We start from the raw sequence: 20,741 nt of genomic DNA on the forward strand, positions 1-20,741 counted from the left end.
ATGAGCTTATATAGGGGCCAAAATCTGGAGGTGGTCTTTTGAACCATCCGAATCCCCCCTGGACACGCGCCTGCTTTAGTTTATGTATCAATTCACCCTATTTACTACTGGCTTTACCTGTCTATTATTAAGATATTAACTGTTTAGTAGTTTATTATAAACTTATTCTACATCCCTAATACTACCCAATACTTGAACTGAACTACTGCCTTACTATTTATAAACAGTTAATTGGTAGTTTATTGATCTACTATTATTTAATGGGTTGTTTTAATAGTGTGAATTGTGCTTTAAAATAAAGTGTAACCAACAATTTTTCTTTTTAATAAATTTATTAAAAAAGATGTCATTTGTTTGATTAAAGCTGACAGTAATTGCACTTATAGTGCTATGAAAGGTTTCTATTTCAAAAGAACGCTTTTCATTTTAGCATTCTGATCATTCTGAAGTCCAAAGACTCCAGAGATTCTTTAAAAATAATTCAGCAGAAATAATATTTTCTAAGTAATTGCTGCAAAAAAATGTAGCTTTGAAACTGCAGGAACAAAATAAAATATTTACAAAGTTATAATATGCAGAAATGTTTTACATATTTCGAATATTATTCCTTTATTTATACTGCAGGGTTTGTTGGTATATGTTTGACTAAAGGATTATAGTCTTTTAAATATGTATTTATATAACAAAAATTCAAAGTCAAATAAAAAAATCATAATTTTAGTGACTAATAAGAAACTATAAGAGACTATAGCAATCTTAAAGTATCCTAAATGTGTTTAAATGGTCAAATCAAATGTTTATTTGAATGAGGTTTACCTCATCTGAGTTATGTTTTTCTTCAACATTGCTTCTCCAACAGAGTATTGCTGTGTTCCAAAACACAGAGAAGGCGCAGTCAGGAAGTGCCAGTGGTTTTTCCTCTCCTGTTGACAGGTGAGCTGAGTTCTGATGAACTGTGTTTACTTCTTTCTATGCACTAAACTGATGATATGTTCAAATTGGTTCACCTCTAATGTTCTGTACCTTTTATGAACAGCTTTGAGCAAGCTATTTAAACAGGAAGTGTAAAAAGGGATAGTTCACCCAAAAATGGAAATTTACTCACTACATACTCAAGTACAAGTGGTTATAAACCTATATGAGTTTCTTTCTTCTGTTGAACACAAAGGAAGATATTTCGAAGACAGCTGAAAGCCTGTAACAATAAACACCTGTAATAGGAAAAACAAAGAGTTCTGTATGGTACATGTACATGTGGTGTATGGCTATATTATTTATTTATTTATAGTACATGTCACATACAAGAGATGTAATTCAATGCCCTGATATACTCGCATCAAAGTTCCTTTTTGTTTTTTGCTTAGAAGTAAAATGTTTGAAGTATCTTTGCAGGGTTATCCAGATGCTATCCACACAAACCCTTTAGATGAACAAATAGCTGCTGCTCTCTTTTCTACCATAAACACACCAAAAACGACAGCTGTAAGATTTGTTAAGAAAAACAGAAGTGCAGTGCGCTTTTTATGTCAGTAGACAATGACTTAATCAGCTGTGTATTGTGCCACTGTTGATGTTGTTATAATTTTAGTATTTAGTATCGATGAATTTGCTCTTCAGTGTTTGAACTCTCAATAATGATTAAATCACACTGAACTGAGCTAAACTGAATTGAACTGAACTTAAACACTAAAACCTGAACCACACTGTTCCAGTTACTATGACCATTTATGTGAAGCTGCTTTGACACAATCTACATTGTAAAAGCGCTATACAAATAAAGCTGAATTGAATTGAATTGAATTGAGTATTTAATAATATTGTAATATTCAAGATTCGTGAAGTCATGCAGCTCCAAGTAACTCAAAACAGCAACCACTAGTCTCTCCTCTATTTTTAAAAGTCTCTGTAGTCGTCTTAACAACACAAACACTGCTTTAACTTCAAAGGAAAAGATATGACTGGCGTAGTGTGCTTTTTCTGCTCAGAGTTTACATTTTTTTCAACTGCAGGCACACAGCACCCAACAGCAAAAACACAGCCGTTAGTAAATCTTTAAAAAAACGCACCTCTCAATGTAAAGTGCGTGTTCGATCTGATTGACCCCTAAGAAAACAGCAGTAAAAAAAAAACATTTGTAGTGATCATTATGATGTGGATATGATGTGGATACAACTTCTATGATAGTTTAATTATTAAATATATTTGACACATTTTGATATTTCACAGTGAGACTGTAGTCTTAAATGAATTATTTTCTTTGTATTATGGCTTGCTGTATTGTACTGAATGAGGTAAATTAATTTCCAAGGAAAAACTCCAGAAGAGAATCAGAAATCATCAGAAATTTGGGGGTTCGTTATTATTATTATTATTATTATTATTATTATTATTATTATTATTATTATTATAAGCTCTAAAAAAGCAGTTAATACAAGAACATTCTTTTATATACAGTATCTTCTCTAAATAAAACTTCCCTCTGTGTGTGTAAATGTAGATGTGGCTTTTGTTTGTCGTCAAGTAAACGTGAATCTGCTCCCAGCTGTGAGAGCTGTAATCTTACTCACTGATCCACCAACACTGAGCCACGTGTACCTTTAATATCTGTAGTGCTCCAGTGGACAGCAGTTCTTGTCCTTGTGTGACTCATACACACACACACACACACACACACACACACTCACACACAAACACACTATGCAGAGCCTAGAGGTTGGTCCATTAATGGTAATGATTGAGCTCAAGGGAGCAATTTACCCTGAAGTCCATTTCTGTAGGAAGCCAAGCAAAAGGTAGCATATGGTTAAATGAGTACACAAGCTGTATTATACTCAATTAGCCCAACCTGAATTAAAACATCTATCGTAAAATTACCTGGTCTTTATTTGCTAATGGTAAAATGGTACAAGAAATGAATTCCATTAAGTCCAGTTCTGTGAAATTCAGGATGTCTGATGGTCACATTCTCTTTTATGTCCTTCCTCTCGAAACAGCTACGCTTCTGATGTCACCTCAGGTTTGAGTGACGGAAACGAGGGCCTTTCGGAGAGGGCCGGAAAAGGTCAAAGCAAACGCACAGGAACCAAGCTTCTCAGGAAGAGGGCTCGCTCACGGCTACGCATCACTGGGGTGACTCATCAGTCAATTATCTATTGTTAATTAAGGCACCTGCTAATGTTTATAAAAACTCAAAAATTCAAACTCCAAAAATGAATAGCTGAATTTAGAATCATTGTTTCCCGACTATTTTAAATGAAAAGCCGCTTAGCTCTGCTTGAAAAGTCGCTAAATGTCACTTGATTACGTCAAGCATCAATTTGCATTCTATTGACGTCATCACGTCCAACAGTTTCTGTTTGTTTAACAGCCTATGGTTAATAAAGGGGTATTTATAGTTGAACTAAATTTATATATTCATGTCAATTTAAATAAATGCACTTCGAATACAGTAGATGTGTAGTGAATTTTCAGAAATCTCAGACATAATAAACTCAGAAGTTCTGAAACTGGTGTCACTAAAATCTCTGTGATTGTGAACAAGAAAAAATAAACAATCAAGTTGAATCTAAAACAGTTGTATCTCAGTGGGAGAGACTGATGTGTGAGGACTGGGCCACCTGTGAGCACTTAAAGGCAGGGGAGGGGCTGATGAAATCACAGCTCATTGAGAAGAATAGGAACGGTAAAGTGTGGATGCATGAGAGTCTATAAAAATCTCTAGTAACACCAAAAAAGTCGCTAGATTTGTCGCTAGTCCCTTTTTTGAAAATTTGTCGCTAATAGGGTCTGAAAAGTCCTTAAATATATATTGACAAAGTCCCTAAGTTTGCAACACTGTTTAATATCCGTGTGAACCGAAAGTATGTTCTTCCAACTGAAATGAAATATTAAGTAAGAGGCGGAGCTTTCCTAAGCATGATTCCCTTATAGCAAACTAACAACAAGAGGGGCGTGGTTAAGTATATTGTGGCTTGTCAAACTGATGACATCAGAGTAGGACAGCTACTCCAAATGCGGAACCAAATGGTCAGTTGAAAGTTGAAAGTTCTGTTAGTTAATTAGCATGGATTAATTGTTTACCTAAAAAAATAATATGAAGAATTTGACACAGATTTTAAAAGGTTGGTTAATTAGTCATTGTCAAAGATTTGATTGTGTTAAAGAGATGCATTGTATCATGTAATCATGATTTGTTTGTATTTTTTTATCATCATACAATTTTATCTCTATTTTACACTAATGTTTTTGTTATTCTAAAAACAGTCAGTTTTTTTTTTTTTGTTTAAATAAGCCCCTCCCCTAGATAAACGCAATGGGCTGTGATTGGACACCTGGCCCATTGTGTTCTGATTGGTCAACCACATAAAATGCATACAGTAAGAGGAAACATCACACCTGGAGGCAGGGTTTATGTCAATTTCGGGTTTATAATGTAACCAACTCAGAAAAAAGATTGTTGTAGTTGTATTCCTGTGCGTTAAACTGTGATCATTGTGATTGTATATTGTTTATGTTAAAGGTGAAATTAAGATCATTTAATAATTGCATTTTAATAATACTCCCACATATAAATGCTCTTTCATCATTTTCTTCCTGTGTGTTTCTTCATGCAGCTATCAGATAAAGTGGACCGGGTTGTGGAGTGTCAATTGCAGACACATAACAGCAAAATGGTGACATTTAAATTCGATCTGGACGGAGACAACCCTGAAGACATTGCCACAGTCATGGTGAGCTAATTATTTTTAATTTAATATAAATATAAACCGCAAATGGGCAACATGGTGGCTCGGTGGTTAGCAAGAAGGTCGCAGGTTCAACTCGGGGCTGAGTCAGTTGGATTTTTGTGTGGATATTGCATGTTCTCCGCGTGTTCGCGTGAGTTTCCCTCACAGTCCAAAGACATGCACTATAGGTGAATTGAATTAACTGGCTGTAGTGTATGTGTGTGAATGATTGTGTATAAATGTTTCTCAGTACTGGGTTGCAGCTGGAAGGTCATCCGCTGCATAAAACATATGCTGGATAAAGTGGTGGTTCATTCCATTGTGGCGAGCCCTGATAAATAAAGGGACTAAGCCAAAGGAAAATAAATGAATAAACCACATGAACATATTTATAAACCACAGATAGATATGAAAGGGGAAGGGGAGACCACTCTGAAAACAAAATAGTATTGCTAGTAACAATCTCAAAACAACATAAAATAAACCAAAAAATAAAACATATTTTTCATTTAGTTAGAATATTTGTGGTTTCTTCTTAGAATTTTCTCACGTTCAGCATTATTTTGCAATAAGTGATATATAATTTACTATGTCTAATTATTTACTTATGTGGCAAGCAGCCAAGCACAACCACGGCATGTACATATAATATAGTTTATAATTTCTCGTTAACAATTTTGTAAATCATAGGTCAAAATATAATAAATTGTAAGTACTTTTGTCATTTTTTATCCACCTTACATGTAAGAGTGCAAACAAGCTGTTTTCTGTGAATGTACAAGAATTTGAATTCATTAGCAGCTGCAGGGAAATACAACAAAATGGACTATTTTGTACAGCTAGACTTCACTTAAAGAGAATAACCTCTAAAGCCAGACATATTCAGCCTTCAAATGAAAAAAATATAGAGTATTAAGAAAAAAATAAGTGGATATAAGGTAGTTTTTTAATATAAATGTACATCACAACCGTTTCCTCTACTACTCCACTGAATGTCCGTAAGTTATGGAGGTCGAAGTGAACACAAGGTCACAGATAAGGTGTCTCTTCTTGTGAGAACTGCATTTTACCGTGAGAAATGTTGATGTCTCAGCTTCTGTGTTTGCTCAGCAACCTCAGACACACAGTGGAAAATCTACACATCATTTCTCGTCTAAAACATTTAGCATCTTACTTACCAGTGGAAAAGCAGTTCCTATGTGATCATTGTGACCTGTCAGCTATTTTAGACATATCTTAGCCTACAGGAATGGAAGAACTGGTTTGTTACTTCAAACTAGTATGAAATGTTTCTTTGCAAATTATTAGTTAGAGCTAAAATCAGAAGAATATGTATTTTTGGCCTCTTTCTGTGTATGAATGTGTGTGTTTATTCATTTATTTATTTATTTTTTAAATCCACGTGTAGTGACATGTTTTTGAAGCAAGACATTTCATTTAAGTAAAGTAAACGTTGTCATTTTGACCTGGATGATTGATTACACAGGTTTTATATGCAACTGAAATGAGGCATTGCTTTGTTAAATATGCAATAACTTAAATATTTAACTCATATATATACATAAATAAAATAAATATATATATTTAAAATATATATATATATATATATATATATATATATATATATATATATATATATATATATATATATATATATATATATATATATATATATATATATATATATATCGACATATAAATAAAAATAAAAATAAAATATATATATTTAAAATATATATATATATATCGACATATAAATATGGACAATGGATGAAGTTAAGTTTAAAAATATATGTTCAAAAAGGCGGCAACACCAAAGCTTCAAAAATGCCAGTTTATAAAATTAAAAAGGGTGAAACAAGGGGTGTAACATTTCGAGCCCACTTCACTTCATCAGACAGTGTTCATCACAGTATGTTGCTTTTTTTTTTATACACTTCAAGATCACGTGATCTCACAACAAAAATAGAAGAATACATATTTATAAATTACACAACAAATCCTAATAATAACACACAAAAATAAAGAAAAAACATAACAGAATATAACAAAGAAATACAACTAAATATAGCCAAACAAACTTTACCCAAACAAGTTAAACATTAAAGAAAAGGAAAAATATCAAACTCCTTATTTATACCTCCTGGAGACAATGTATCTAGAGTGAAAATCCATAAGGCTTTACGTTGTAACAGTGATTTATTAAGATCTACATTGGCACTTAAAAACTTCAATCCCTATACATTGTAGAGTGGTGACAGAATGTCTCATAACTAAAAAATGCTGCGTAACTAGACTTCTAGGATCATGATGGTGAATAGTGCATCGTTGTTCAGAAACAATTTTTAAAGGCCTACTTGTTTTACCAACATAACACAAACCACATGGGCACAGATAGATTAAACTAGCGCACAGTTTGCGTAAATTTATTAGTTGCAGCAGTTTTGTTCTGTGCTGAAATGTGGTGTTGAAGCTTTTATGATTAATTAACTGTGAGGAATTAAAGCGCGGTTGATAGTGAAATTGGTTAATTGTTGCATCCTAACATAAACTAGTGATGAACAGTACTTGTCAACATTTCAACATTCAACATTTACTTGTACATTATTAAAATCTATATTTCTGTTTTTTTGCATTAGTTATTGCATTGCGAGTCAATATTACCTCAAAATTATTAGCTCTATGGGATGTGTAAAAGTTACTGTTTTATTTGTAGCATTGAATTGTAAACAATTGTCACATTTAAAATTGCGAAGTGGAATATTATTTAAGAATATTAGATATACTTTTTTGTACTAAACAAGGTAAATTTTCAAAGCATTCTTTTAGGGTGGGATCACTTGAAATAATATGCCAGTGTTTTAATAACACTTGATTAATGAAACCAAGTTTAAATTTTGTTAAATTCTTTGGAAAGTTTTACAGAGGGGATTTTTGAGAATGTCTCTTTATATGATTTAATTTTTTTTTAAGTGCAGAATAAACTGTTGCATATATGCAGGCAAATTATGTATAAATGTACTAATCTTTAACAAAAAAAGGCTTATTAAAAACCCTTGAATATAGATATGAATAAGAATGTGAGGTTTTGTGTAAGAGATGTCAAACAGAATATTTAGCACAGCACAGGCGAAGAACAAACATATTTTGGAAAACAGCCTTAAATATGTATTTCAGTTTAAATCTGCATATACAAATTATAATGTGCATCAAAATAAATGGTCAAAAATGTATTTTGGATATTGTTTTACATGAAAATAAAAAGAAAATGTCTGTATCCAAGCATAAAAAAAGCTAAATCTCAAAACTAAAATGCACGTTTGCCTTAAGAATCTAAAAATACTTTAACTTTTGCCAATATACCGATTTGAGGCAAAAACAAACAAACAGAAAATAGATTTATGTAATCTGGGGTGAATGAGTTTTTAATAGCGACGCTGAAAATATTTTTTGTTGGCTGCATACTTTGGCTTCTTTATGCTTGCAGTTGTTTTGATCTGCCTGTCCGTGGCCTTGAGGCTGGATTTAGAGGAGTTTTAAGTATAGGCCTTAGTGTTTCTCTCATTATGAGTGCACGGCTTTGTTCATAGTTGTGTGTCGCTGCTCTGCATTTTTTTCCAGTGTCTTTGAAACAGATCTTTGAACTCATTAAGTAAGTCTGCATGAGAGACGCCTCAAAATGACATCAACCCAATTAACCTTGCATCCTTTTTAGGTACTTAATGAGTTTATTCTACCTGGGGAGAAGGAGGGATTCATCCACCGCATGCGGGACATCATTCGTCGGGCAGAGGCCCTGATGAGGAGAGAGCCTTTAGAGCCGCTGGGGTCGACAGACACTGCTCATCTCAATTACCTGAGCGGAGTCGGCTCTCTGTCCGCCTCACAGGTGTGTGTTTGTGTGTCCACTTTAGCATGTTATATATTTATTGTACACTGTAAAATATGCTGAGTTCCAGACAATTCCTTTGTTGTACACCGCAAATCAATTAAGTGGTCACAGAAAAACGTATTTTAAATAATTAGTTTGCAAAGTCATTTTTTAAAAGTGTATGACATATTTACATAATTATAAATTTTATATTTATTTTGTTTCATCAGTTTTAGTTTGATCTTGTGGAATATATTTTCTTTTGTTTACTCTTTTGTTTACTCTAATTTGTTTTAATATTTCTATAGGATGCAGTATTAATATGGTAAAAAGTGTGGGTTTTTATTACTGTAAAAGAGTAATGTAAAAATAAATATCATTTATTATTCAGTAATTTTACATTTATGGCAAAAATAAGTTATTTCCACGGTCTTTAAAGTAAAATAAATTAGCATTAACAAAGGAGGTTGAATAAAATGTCATTTTCAACTGAAATTTCAGACGGCACTTCTCAGCTTTTCTGTTTTTTTGTGTATTTATTTATTTTATTTTTATTTTTCTCAATTGCACATGTAGTGACTTTTTTTTTAAAGCAAGACACCTCAGGTAAATAATGTAAATAAAGCTATTTCCATATTGTCCAGATAATTAATTATGTTAAGATTTTTTTTTATAAACAAACATGTTTTATGTTGTTTAAATATGCAAATTAGCCATTAATTTAATCAATATGTAATCATTTGCATATGTAGCACAAAAATAAGGACATTGAACATGACATTATATATCATTTAGTATTTGATATTTTTTTATATGTTTACATAAGCACACTTGTATGATCTGATTAATTCTAATTTTCATTAGGATTGAGAAACTATGGAATGTTTGCATTTTTTGGAATTATATATTCTTTCTTTCATATTTATTTATATATCAGTACTATTAATATAGTTTTTGGTGACATTTTATTTTATAGTGTTGTTGTTACAGTGTAACTTCATATAACTATTGAGTAATAATATTTAATTGCACATACTTACTATGTGGTAATTAGCATGTTATTATGCTTAATTAACTGTAATTACTATAGTAAGTAATAATACATAATAATTAATTTTTAATGAAATTGTGTAAGAAGATCTGAAAGTAAAATGTGGGAAAATCAAAAGAAAAGAAATCGAGGAAAAATATAAACAGGGGATTAAAATATAATTCAGGGGAGCTAATAATTCTGACTTAAACTGTATATATACTAATATATATATATATATATATATATATATATATATATATATATATATATATATATATATATATATATATATATATATACATGTGTGTGTGTGTGTGTGTGTGTGTGTGTGTGTGTGTGTGTGTGTGTGTGTGTGTCTGTACAGTATATATAACAAATGTTCCTTTTATAAACAGTTGCAGTTTGATGTTGAAATAGTTCCCACTGGTTTCCACACAGGAGCTTTAATATTTTATCATGATGTAGCAATTGTAGGGTTTTTTTTATTTATTTATCACATTTGATTAACATTAGATTTACTAATAATATTTTTTATTATTATATAGTATACCATATTAAGAAACTACATTGAATACTTGTGCACCCACACACACATCTTATCAAACACTGTAGCACTTTTAAATTAAATGTTGCCATTTTATTGTATTTTTTAAAATCCCTTCTATTTTTATTTGTTTATTTGTTGAGTGTGTGGAGTTCAGTCTCAGTGGTTCAGAAATCCAATCTTCGGCTCTCATCATGCTACAGAGAACAAATCCTGAACAAAGACGCCATGTCTGATTGTAATAAGAGAAGTTGGCCATCAATATTGAACAGTCATTAGTAAGAAAGGCCTCTGGAATAGTGAGATAGTAGACTTTATACATGCTTGTGCGACAATCTCCTTATCTGTTCTCACACATGTTTGTAACTTTATCACTTTTCTTGATGGTGACGTTAATGCCAGCGTGTGTCTTCTGTTTTTGCCCACAGCCCAATCTCTACACACAGGGCCTCGCTCGCACACACTCCTCTTCCTCACTGCCAGGTAATAAACACGTGTATGCACAAACACTGATCATGTAAAGCTTTGTAAAGGCTTTGCAAAAACAATTCTACAATTGTATTACAGTAGTAGTATATTTTATATGGCTTAAGGCAGAACTGTAGGACAGGTGAATAGGGTAAAAATATTAACTAATAGTCATTAACATACTTGCACAGTTGATTGATTAAAGTAAGAAATGGGTACTTTTTTTGTATTACAAGTTTTCTAAAATGTTAATTTTAAAATATGCAGATGAGACATAGTTTCATTATTTATTAATTAATATGCATATCCTTTGTAGGACAAAAATAAAAAACACTGAATTCTTTCATTTATTGACATTAGAATGTTGTGGGTTGCTGTCAAACGATTGATCACATCCAAAATAAAAGTTCATATTTATTATTAAATATATTTGTGTGCTGTGTTTTTTTTTTGTGTATATAAATATATGCATAATTATATTCTCTAAAATATTTAGTTTTATACATATATATATATATATATATATATATATATATATATATATATATATATATATATATATATATATATATATATATATACACAAATTATGTATAAATATATATGTAAATGTATTTCTTTTTTATATTTTGGTATTTTATGTACAGTATGTGTGTGTATTCATGCATATATAAATAAATATACACCTGTATATATTATGTTAACACAAACTTTATCTTTGATGTGATTCATTGCGTTTAATGATTTGACAGCAGTAGTTTTTACGGAAGGGATTTTGTATATCATTGTGTAGTAACTACTGTTAACACTGTGCTTGATACATGTTTGTATTTAATCAGGCATATGATGCATGAACAACAGACAACAGTCTGCTGAACACTTATGGCTCAGTGCACCAAAAAAACTAATTTTGAGAAAACAACCTTTAAAAAAATATTAATTTTAAATAAATTCTAAAAATAAAAAAAGATCAAGTGTGAAAATATACGAAAAAGCAAAAGTCTCAAAATTGAAAGGTGCGTTAAAAAGGTTATTGTCTCCTGCAGTATCTTGCCTTTAAAGAGTTTAAATGATCTTTATTACAATCTAAAATTAAAATATATATAATTTCATATATAGAAATGTATAGATACTGTATTATTTGGTTTTAGAAAATGTCATTTTGCTCAATTTCAAATTTAGACCTTTGTGTGTGTCCTTCAGATTATGCTGCTGGTCCATTGACTCGGGGTTCCTCACCTACTCTAAGTGCCGACTTTTATGTTGATCCTGATGCCGTTCCACCCGTCCGTCCTCTGCGTTCACAATCCTTCCACACTACAGGTACAATATGATAATACTAAAAGTTTTCAGAGTGACATGTTGATAATTACTATAAACCTCAACATTTATCAAGTTCAGTCATAACTTTTAACATGGCAAGGGTTAAAGAGCACCTATTATGCATTAAAAAAATGTCATATATTGGTCTCCAACAATAGGCTGATATACTTGCAAGGTCAAAAAACACTTTCATTGTCTTATAAAATGCATTTATTTTTACCTAATTATCCCAACGACTCCCATGTGGTTTGTTCTGTGATTCATTTGTTTCCAAACCCCTCCCGATGCTAATGTGCGCTGATTGGTCCAATGACCCAGTCTGTTGCAATTGGTCGACTGTGTTCAGCAGGAGACGAAAAGAACCGCCCACTATGGCTTATTAACATCGTTAAAGTAGCTAGAGTGCAGAGTACATTTGAATGCACACATCTGAATGCTGGTGTGCAATAAATCAATGCAATTAAACACCAGCATATTGCTCTATTCTAAACCATAAGTAGAAACAACAACACGCATTCATTATTATTCCACACCAAACCAATCCTGCTGAAATATTTTAAAACTTAACCATTGCATGTGTGTAGGAACAGCTGCGGTGGCCATAGCAATGACAAACAGCAGAGGACTGCAAGCTCACAAACACATTTAAATCCTTAAAGAAAGCGGCACGCCACAGTTTCAACATGGCTTTAGATGCGATATGTGAATATAAAGAGTTAACCAGATACAGTACAAGCTGCGTGGATCAATTGGATTACAAGTAACACAATTAAATACATATTTTGCAAGTTAGAGAAAACAAGGAGGCAACCATTTTAATCGCACACACTTGCACTTGTAAAATGGAGGAAGAAACTGATCTATGAACTGTTTACTGATAAAGTTCCTGTCAAGCTCTGACAAAGTCTCATACATCAGATCGTTCCTTTATCAGACAGCCGACAAATCCCTGTTGCAAGGTGGATTATTGGTTTAATCACCAGAACTTTCACTTATTATTGTTCACTCATCTTCAGTCATAATCAGTCCCACACACTCCCACACTCTGCTAGCATTTGAAGGGAAACGTGCATTCACGTTGTCCAGACAAATGGCGAATCATTTAAACAAATCTTTTATTTAAAAAAATCATTATTTTTTAACAAGGTGCACTTTCAAATTTACCCTCAGCTGGATGTTTTCATTCACTTAGAGCGGTGTTGCACACTGCATGGATGTTCATATTCAAGAATCCATAATAGGGGGTCTTTAAATAAACATTCATTTGAAGTCAGTGGAAACCATCTAACTGGGACTTTTCACACCATATATTGTTGCTCTTTTGTTAATTTTATTGCTACTAATGTCCTTATTTTTAAGTCACTATATATAACTGACTACTAAATTATTGTTTAAATGTGATATATATCTATCTATATATTTTTTTTCAATTTGTTCTAAAGTAAACGAAACTTTGATTAAGAATATATATATATATGTATGCATGTAATGTATGTATGTTATGTATGTGTGTGTGTGTATGTATGTATGTATGTATGTATGTATGTATGTATGTATATATATATATATATATATATATATATATATATATATATATATATATATATATATATATATATATATATATATATTCTTAATCAAAGTTTCGTTTACTTTAGAACAAATTATAAAAAAAATATAGATAGATATATATCACATTTAAACAATAATTTAGTATATATATATATATATATATATATATATATATATATATTTATTTATTTATTTATAGATTACACAATTATTTTTTGCAGTGTATTAATAATAAACAATGCTGATTCAGTCAAATTTAATGAATAGCAAGTGTTTTTATGCCTGTAGTGGTGTGCTGGTTGAATCAAGTCAAATACATAAAGGCATTTTTTTCTGTCAAACAATGAGTTTGTAGATTGTGCTTATCTAATAATTCATTTATTAAAAGCATACATTGCAAAATGTTGTTGATAAACACCCTCATGGTGTATTTTAGTCATCTATTCTACTCGTGTAACTAATCCCATTTTTGCTAAATGTTAACAAAGGAAGCTCGGATCATTTACATTTTCATATCGCCAGCTTCCACAATCAGAGCCAATCATTGTCGTCCTGGGTAATGAGATCTATGTTCTGTCAGTACAGTCTGGACCCTTTGGGAACATTCAGGGTGCGAAGGGTGTCATAATGAACATTCTCCCTGTCTCTTTCATCTTGTTTCCTTTGCTAATGTCAGTGTTACTAAGAGCACTTTCCCTGTTTCTCTCTGTGCTCACCATTAGCTGCGAAGCTACTGGAGCAAACTCAGTATCTTGTGCATCTCAGTCTGCGATTGGCTGTCTAAACGTCCATCACTATGGAAACCAGGCTTTGCCGCCAGTGTCATTGTTGACGTGTCTCAGGATTTGCTTTTGTCACCTGCTGCTTCAAAATGAACGAGAAGATTTCATTACCTGAGAGAACAAACTACACGTATTGCACAGCCTGCGCTCAGTATGAAGGGTCTTTTCTTTTCTCACATGGTGACAAATCATTGTGCCGATATATCTGCACTGGAAGTACAGAACTGGCACAGAGCGTCTGGTGTTAAAGTCAGGAAAACACTTTGTGACTTTGTTTTATGCCATAGTGATGTTTATGGAGCTTTTTTGAAGGTCAAGCACAATGGTCATCCCTTTGAGTTTTCATTTTGTTTCATACACCTGGCAAATTTTCTTTTGTAGTTTTGTTCATTTCGACTGGTGGGGCAAGCTTGGTACTGGAGGGCCACTATCCTAATTTTTAGGTGTGTTTGATTAAGGATGGAGCCAGGCCGGATTAAGAAATCAGAAGCCCCTGGGCACAATGTCTTGTAGGCCCCCACCTGGTCGCACCCCTATTGTTAAATTAAAAAATAAGAATAACATAATGTTTTTAAAATAAAATGAATCTATAATGTATTGCCCGCATTTTAAAGTAAACGATATACAGTACATATATTTGTAGTCAAAGATTTAACGGTCACACTTTACAATAAGGTTCATTAGTTAATGTTAATTAATGCATTTACTAACATGAACAAACAATGAACAATACATTTACTACTGTATTAGTTCATGTTAGTTAACGTTAGTTAATGAAAATACAGTAGTTCATTGTAAGTTCATGTTAACTCATGGTGCATTAACTAATGTTAACAAGCATGGACTTGGATGTTAATAATGCATTAGTAAATATTCAATTATGATTAATAAATGCTGTACAAGTGTTGTTCATGATTAGTTCATGTTAGTAAATGCATTAACTAAAGAACCTTATTGTAAAGTATTACCGATTTAACTCCTCTATAAAGCATTTAAAGCACACTTTGAAAAAAAATACTAATACAACTAGTGAAAATAAATTGATTTTAATATATTTGTGTTAGCCTGACGAGAGACAACATGTGGAATACACCAAATAAACTAGCCTGACAGAGAATGGCTGACCATTGGCTTAGTTTGTTCCTTAAAATAAATGGTGAAATGTCCTGGTTTGATCTTTTTTTGGGACTTTTTAGTAAAGCATTTTTGAGCAACAGTGAATATTGATGACATGGATTGAGAATCATATAATAGAATACCTACTAGTGATGAACATTAAAACAAATTGGCAACCAAGAGTGATTTCATCACTGCTATGTGCTTATTGAGCTTAACCGAGTGCTTGTTTGTTTTTGTGTCCCACAGGTTCAACCCACAACTTCCAGTCCCCTGCACCCACTTACTCGCAGTTCTCCCACCCTGATGTTCTGCCACATCACCTGCCGAATCAGATGTCTGCCATGCCCCCTCAGTTCAACAATCCAGCATATTTCCATAACTCCCACTTTTCCCCTTACCCCTACCAAGTGGACCATGCTTCCCTGAAGAGCCCCCTCAACCCAAGTCCACTCACCCGTGTCCCCAGCAACCCAAACTTCTCTTCCTCATCTTCTTCCTCTTCTATGGTTTCACCAGTTCAGCAGTCCGTTGAGATGCCACCTCAAGCAGAAACCAGCACTCTACCGCCTGGAGTTGCTCATTCACAAGGTTCGCAAGCTCCAGGCATGTGGCCACCACCTTCCCAGCAGCCTTTTATTTCACTTGCCAATGTTCTATCTCTGGCTATGAACTTTGCACAGTCCTTTATCCCCCCTGGATCCATGCCTCAAGGTTTCCACCCTCAAATGACCCCTCAGCCTGGGTATGGCCCTATGTACCCTCAGCATGCGAGCATGAGCGCTGTCGATGCTCAGTTCCACCAGGGGGCACTGAACAGTCAGTACATGGATATGTACCAATATGCTGATCCACATACACAGATTCTGGCACAAGTTCCTGAACCTCAAGAAGGGAGACAAACGATGTCTCCACAAGCAGTCTCTCTTGGAGAAACAAGAACAGGCATGACTCCCGAGGTTAAACAATCCATTCCCACAAACCCAAGCCCTTCTCCTGTGAGCAAAAGTGTCCCTCTGGCAGAGAACCAGTCCACCACCTTGGGGCAGCTCAGAGAGCGGGCGGACAGTTCAGCGTCGAGCTCCCGCACCACATCCAGCACAAGCTCACCAGCATCTTCCACATCCGCTAGTCCGCAAAACACTGTGAGTGCTCAAAATAACACACACAACACTGCTCTTATCTTAAATGGATAGTTACATTTAAGGAAAATGTACAACTTAAATGTCAGTGTATTTCTCATTGAAAATGATTGCATGGCTTCAAACTCGTTGGAATATAAATACATGGAATATGTTTAGGTTGAAACAAACTTGACCATAGGGTATGCATGCATATGGAAGGTATTGACCATAGGATATGTTAATGCTACAGTGTATAGCTGTTTTCCAATACTGGGTTGGGGCTGGAAGGACATCCGCTGCTTAAAATATATGCCGGAATAGTTGGGGGTTCATTCCGCTGTGGTGACCCCTGATAAATAAGGGTCTAAGCTGAAGGAAAACGAGGGAATGTGTAGGTCGTTTTTTGTTTTTTTATTAAATATGTCTGATAATCTATATTGTTTGGAAATATTTAGGAAATATGAAAAAATGACCGCCAGCTTTCCACTGTTCATTCTTCACTTGAGTTGATTGATTAGTTTTGTCACTTTAACCTTTGTTTTCATGCTCTGATTGGCTATTCAACTACGTGACAACGTTGCCCAAAGTGCTGAACAATCAATACTAATTAAAATAACAAGTCAAACAGCAAATACAAAACAATGAAACATAAGACAAACCCATCAACATTAAAAAGGCTCAAACTGCTAAATAACAAAGATGCAGTTTCAGAAGGTTTTTAAAAATAGAGTTGGAGCATGTCTAATGTGGGGTGGAAGCTTGTTTTAGTATTTTGAGGCAAGAACAGCAAAAGCCAGATCCCCACTTCGCTTACACCAGGACCTTGATACAGAAATAATAAACTTATCAACTGATAAACTGACCTTAGTGACCAACCTACTGTATGATTATATACATGTAGGAGATCAGATAAATAAGATAAAAATGTATTTATAAACAAAAATTAATCATTTAAAATTAATCCACAACCTAACAGGCAGCCAGCCTAGAGAGAAAAGAATTGGGGATATGTGCTCATGCTTGCGAGTATCTGTCAGAAGTCTCGCAGCCACATTTTGGACTAATTACTAACACTAAACAAACAACTCAAGTATGGAAGGAACTGAAAGAAGCCAGCTGTCATTTAGTCATATTTTTAAATATTTGCAAACAATATGCGATATCAGCTGGGATATCGGATCAGAGAGGGGACGTGTGCCACCAAACAGCCTATTCTGACAGACACTTACTGACAGTCTGATGCTCCACAACTGAGTGCTCAGAATAACACGCAGTTTTTACCTTAAATGGATAGTTCACCCAAAAATAAAAATTTACAAATTATTTACTCATTTTCAAATGGTTCCAAACCTTAATGAGATTGCATCCTCTGTTAAACACAAAAGAAGATATTTTGAAGAAAGCTGAAAAGCAGTAACCATTGACTTCCATAGTAGGAAAAACAAAATCTATGAAAGTACGCTTACAGAATTCCAACATTCAAGTCAACCCAAGTTAAGTTTTTTTGTCATTCGCACTATATGTGTGGACATACAGGGGAATTAAACGTGTCTCACCGGACCACTGTGTAAAACAAAAAACATAATCATAAATATGAACACAACACTGGACATAATGTTATTTTCAACCTATATATAACTATTAACTACTATATATATATATATATATATATATATATATATATATATATATATATATATATATATATATATATATATATATATATATATATATATATATATATATATATATATATATATATATATATATATATACACACACACACACACACACACTAAACTATAAAAGTATCAGTTGTAAATATAACTCCAAGTATGAGTATAAAGTAACCCATTTAAAGGTATTCAGGAGTAGTGAGAAGTGAGTATTATGCTGTGAAAAGTTGATGTGTCTACATGCAGTTTGTGGTGGGATGTGCAATCGTAACATTCTGTTGTGGTTTTAGTGATCTTCCTATATTCGTTTGTTCTTTCATTCCTTCCTTCCATTGTTTGTTCATTCTTTCCTTCCTTAGTTCGTTCATTCCTTTGTTTGTTCGTTTGTTCCTTTGTTCCTCCCTTCCTTTGTTACTTTGTTCTTTCATTCCTTCATTCCTTCATTCCTTCCTTCCTTCCTTCCTTCCTTCCTTCGTTCCTTCGTCTCATTCTTCTTTCATTCATTTGTTCCTTCCCTCATTCCTTCCCTTATTCTTTTCCTCGTTTGTTCCCTTGTTCATTCCCTCATTCGTTCGTTCGTTCGTTCGTTCGTTTGTTCGTTCGTTTGTTCCTTTGTTCCTTTGTTCTTTTTGTTAATTCGTTTCTTCCTTCGTTTGTTCCTTCCTCCCTTCTTCCCTTCATCCGTCCACTCATTCATTCTTTCTTTCATTCTTTTGTTCCTTCCTTCATTTGGTTGTCTGTTCATTTATTCATTCGTTCGTTCCTTCGTTCTTTAATTTGTTCAGTCCTTCCTTGAATCTTTCCTTCATTTATTTGGTCCTTCCTTCTTTCCTTCCTTCCTTCGAACCTTCATTTCATTCCTTGTTTGGCCCTTTCTACATTCAGCCCTTCCTTCTATTTCCACTTCCTTCCTTCATTTGTTCCATTTAGTGATGGTTTAAGGGGATTTCAGTCATCATACTATCGACATCCTTAATTTTCTCATCAGTGACATGCAGTCTACTCTAAAAACAGTCTCTGGGTCATTGTGTGTAAAGATGTTGGACATCTTCTTGGACACTTTTAATGCTACCAAAAGGTTTGCTTCATTTATAAAGCGCCCATGTCGTGGTTCAGTATAATGCGATTTACTTTCTATGTGCGATTTAATTGGACAGGAATCACAGGACTGATTTTTCTACTTTAGCCAATCACCTTATATAAGAAAGAAATAAAGGAATGACTGCAGGTTGTTGGAAAACAGTGAAAAAAGTATCAATGCAGCACAAAAAATGTACTCAAGGGAAAGTAAAATACACATTTTTAAAACAACTTTGTAAATTACAATTCCTGAGAATAACTACTCAGTTACAGAAATACATAATACAGAACAATTTTGTGCACAATGTTTATAGTTCATTCAATTGATATTGTTAAAAATAAATGGGTAATTCTTCAAAATAACTTATTTTGTGTTAAACAGAAAAAAGACCTCTATCAGGGCGAGTTAACAGTGAGTAAATTTTAATTTTTGGGTGCACAATCCCTTTAAATGCATAGACTTGCAGAAAATATACTAAACAATCAGGGCACTTCTCATAGAAAACTAATCCATGGCTTCAAAAGAATTTAAATACATTGACATGGAATATGTTTACGTTTGTTTTATAGTATAAAATGTCTCCCATTATTTTGTGTTCCACCTGAGAAAGTATAAAACAATCCCAAACCTTTCTTTTTGCGGGTTAACAATCACTTAAAAGACTTCTAAATCTAAACTCATTTATCTAATAATGTGTACCGTTTAAACAATGACATGTATCAACAGAAGATATTCTTTTAAGTGTTTCTGTTAATAATAATATGATGGTGTGCTATTAAGTGGAACATTGCTCTCAGGCATCTTTGTGAGCATAAGACAAACCTGTTCTGAGCATGTACAGTATTTGGTGTGGGTGTTGCATGCCATTTAAATATTTCAAAGCACCTGTAGAAGGTCATCTGGAGTTGACACCTTTATTAATGTTTTTCTGCTTGTTTCCAAAGGTTTCTCCGCCCGTCCTAAGGTCCTCCCCGACTCTGTCCATGTCTCTGGCGGTGTCTGAAACTACTACTAATATTGCAGCCAAATGCAGACTCTCACCTATATCTGAAGGCAAGTTGCAATCTTTCCATCTGTCAAACACACACAAACACACCCCAAAATAAGTACACGCCTTATATACCTTGTACACAAAGAGACAGACAGTATGAAGGCCGCACACCCAGATCACATGACACTGAAGGCTGGAATAATGTGCCATGTACAGTTGAAGTCAGAATTATTAGCCCCCCTGTTTATTTTTTCCCCAATTTCTGTTTAACAGAGAAAATATTTTTTTCAACACATATCTAAACACAATAGCTTTAATAACTCATTTCTAATAGCTGATTTATTTTATCTTTGCCATGATGACAGTAAATAATATTTGAATAGATATTTTTTAAGACGCTACAGCCTAAAGTGACATTTAATGGCTTAAGTAG

General features: G+C 33.4%; 1 protein-coding gene across 2 annotated transcripts in view; it reads left to right on the plus strand.

The window, feature by feature from the left end:
* The window catches only part of wnk4b (WNK lysine deficient protein kinase 4b), a 108,856-nt gene that overhangs the window by 78,153 nt on the left and 9,962 nt on the right, over window positions 1-20,741 (plus strand). The window contains exons 9-16 of one of the 2 annotated variants that reach the window (XM_680072.11): window positions 860-933; window positions 2,994-3,129; window positions 4,614-4,730; window positions 8,443-8,616; window positions 10,604-10,658; window positions 11,847-11,966; window positions 15,686-16,581; window positions 20,262-20,370. In XM_680072.11, the coding sequence (XP_685164.5) occupies window positions 860-933; window positions 2,994-3,129; window positions 4,614-4,730; window positions 8,443-8,616; window positions 10,604-10,658; window positions 11,847-11,966; window positions 15,686-16,581; window positions 20,262-20,370 (1,681 nt within the window). Of the gene's footprint in view, window positions 1-859; window positions 934-2,993; window positions 3,130-4,391; window positions 4,520-4,613; window positions 4,731-8,442; window positions 8,617-10,603; window positions 10,659-11,846; window positions 11,967-15,685; window positions 16,582-20,261; window positions 20,371-20,741 lie in introns of those variants that run through there. The other variant, XM_073944347.1, reaches the window with a different exon arrangement.

This window comes from Danio rerio, chromosome 3 (genome assembly GCF_049306965.1).
Source record: "Danio rerio strain Tuebingen ecotype United States chromosome 3, GRCz12tu, whole genome shotgun sequence".
NCBI lineage: Eukaryota > Metazoa > Chordata > Actinopteri > Cypriniformes > Danionidae > Danio > Danio rerio.